Below are 2,786 nucleotides of genomic sequence, written 5' to 3' on the forward strand. Positions count from 1 at the left end.
TTCCCAACTTTTGCATTCCAGTCACCCATTATTATCAATGCATCTTGATTGCATGTTCAATCTATCTCCGACTGTAAAAGTTGGTAGAAATCAGAATTAGTGCATTTGGTCCTTGCTAGGGAGACACAGCGTTAATTTGAAGGTGACACCTGTCTGGCAGTTTCAATCCATCAGCTGTTATGAGAGAGAAAAATGGGCAAACTCCTTCTACGTGATTTACAGCTTCTAAAAATCTGCTGGAAGGTCAGCTATCAGCCAGTTCTGATTCAAGGGCAATATTTTGAGGTGTTGAGTTGGATATGTACAAGCAATGAATACTAAATAAAATTCCATAATAAGAAATATTTAAAACAAGCTATAAATCCAATATAAAAAATCTAATGTTTATCCCATTTTTAAGTGTGATTTCATCAGATGAGGCTTGTTGTTCACATGCATAGAAACTGGATAAGGATGTGATGATGCCAAATATTATATCCCTTATTCCTTGATTAAATATAAGTGTGCACACACAAATATAAAAAAATCAATAAAACAACTCATTGCTGTCTGGTGAGACCTGCCTCAGCGCAGGAGGTTTTTGGACGTTGTAAACGGCACAGGAGGAGATGGTCCATCTTGCTTCCACAGAGTTGTTGGTGAATTTGAACCATCAGAGGTGCTGCTGCAATCCCAAAAACACATGGTCTGAATCTACCAGCTGTTCCAGGGGAGACGGATGGGTCATCTCCTCCTGTGAAATTTACTGCCTCTGAAACCTGCTAGAGGGTCATCTATGGGTCGCTCCAACGCCATGGTACATAACAATAGCAATAACCAGGCCATCAAAGCTCCCATTAGTTGCTAAAATGACTTTACTTACATTCATTACAGTGTGTCAAGATTTTGCACTCAATTTATTCCCTTTCAAGTACTCTAGTTTCTTTCTCTTTTTATCTGCTCTTCTTTGCTTTTGAATAATAGCAGACCTTTTAGTATCATGCTGCTATGAGTAAGGCACCTGGTAATTTCCTTCAATTTTGTGCACTAAAAGTAGATCTTGAGAACAGACTCCATACTAAGCTTAGAGTATCTCTGAGAGAGTCTTACAGCATCTGTTCTCCACTGTTCCGCTCATGTCCATATTGATACACACACATCCCTGTCCCCTTTCTCACTCCCCTCTTTTCCTCACCAACTTAGGAGAGCTTAAAATCGATGACATCCTTCTAGTTCAGAATGAAAATTAACATTATATTAACAGAAAGAATTTTGACCAAAACCTTAGTTTTGACAGTAAATATGCTACTGTTTCAACTGTGCACACACAAAGATATTGTCTCTTTTTGATACAATTCAAAACTCAACATCCATCTGGGCTACGTGGTTTTCATTTGTGATAATGAATTAACAGGGCTAGCCCAAGTTACACTGTAAAATATCATTGCCACCACCATCCTTGCTATTTAGAATTGCAAGTTACTTGGAAAATGTCTTAAAACTTGCTTTTGTAAGTTTCTCTTTTTTAAAAAAATGTAAAATCATCTAACTAGTACTTTCTAATGTTTTCCTGTGAAACTATCAAAAGCTATGAAATTTATCATGTTACTTTACTGGAATAATATTTTTATTACAATTGCCATAGTACACTTCTAAATTGCCTATCTGAAAAATCAGTAAAGAAATGAAAATAAGCTATCAAATAACCACCATGACAAAAAGAAAACACACCTTATAAATCTGTTGAAAAGGAAGACTGTGCTTCGAATGACTCGGGCAGTGCGAGATTCTTCATGCTGAGACCGAGATAAGTTTAAGCCATCATCCATGTGGCCCTCATGGTGCATAATAGCCTATGAGAAAGAGAAATAATGCCATTATTCACATCTCATACCTACCACGTAACATAGTTTCAAAATACATAAAGAAAAAGCTATAAAACAGCAATGAGAAGCAGAAAAATCTATAGTTTGTTAGGGACTGAATATCAGCACACAGATCAAGCAGAAAATCAGTAAGAAAATGGGAGATTTGAACATTATAAGCCTAACAAAGTAGCTCCTTTGCGAGTGAATAATATCTGTAGTTGAAATAGGGCATTAGAGAAAAAATACTTCACGGAGAGGTCACAGACCTAAAAGCTTTCCTGTGCAGGTGAAGTCCTTGTAAAATATAGTAACTCACTATATTCATCCAAGAGTTCTTTTGATTTATTTAAAACGAAAAGTAGAGGTGGACTTGAAGTGGGACATACCCCAGCAGCTCTGACCCACGACCCCCATCTTCAGGTATCGCATTGCTCTTCCCAACCCAGTTCGTGACACCACCCCCCCGCCAGCTCTGACCCGACCCGGCTGGCGATGCACCCCCCCCCACACCAGCTCTGAACTTTGGGACTGGCCAAGGTGCCGTGCGCAGGTGCAGTGGACGGTGGGAGTGGACTTGAAGTGGGACACACCCCTGCAGCTCTGACCGACGACCCCCATCTTCAGGTATCGCATTGCTCCCCTCGACCCGGTTCACGACCCCCCACCAGCTCTGACCCGACCCAGCTAACAACCCCCCCCCTGCCAGCTCTGAAGGGGGAAAAAACCTCAACAAAAATGAAACAAAAAAATACACAAAAGAACAAAGAAATATAGACCAAATTTATACCATTTTTCAACATCACCTGAAAAAGTTGTCCAATATTGAAGGTTTAGCTTCTTTAGACTACAAACTGCTGTTTGGCCCTACCACATTGGTCCCATCAACCTAAGCAAAAGGAAGGTACTGGACATCTTTATAGAGAAGTAGTGACATCAAAC

At 39.8% G+C, this 2,786-nt stretch overlaps 1 protein-coding gene across 1 annotated transcript in view; it reads right to left on the reverse strand.

Moving 5' to 3' along the window:
• Positions 1-2,786, reverse strand: part of RYR2 (ryanodine receptor 2 (cardiac)) — an 814,526-nt gene that overhangs the window by 534,087 nt on the left and 277,653 nt on the right. The window contains exon 14 of the mRNA XM_006895387.1: positions 1,711-1,832. Coding sequence (XP_006895449.1) covers positions 1,711-1,832 — 122 coding nt within the window. The remainder of the gene's footprint in view (positions 1-1,710; positions 1,833-2,786) is intronic.

This window comes from Elephantulus edwardii, unplaced genomic scaffold, assembly GCF_000299155.1.
Source record: "Elephantulus edwardii isolate Elephantulus edwardi_28Jun2011 unplaced genomic scaffold, EleEdw1.0 scaffold00166, whole genome shotgun sequence".
Classification (NCBI taxonomy): Eukaryota; Metazoa; Chordata; class Mammalia; order Macroscelidea; family Macroscelididae; genus Elephantulus; species Elephantulus edwardii.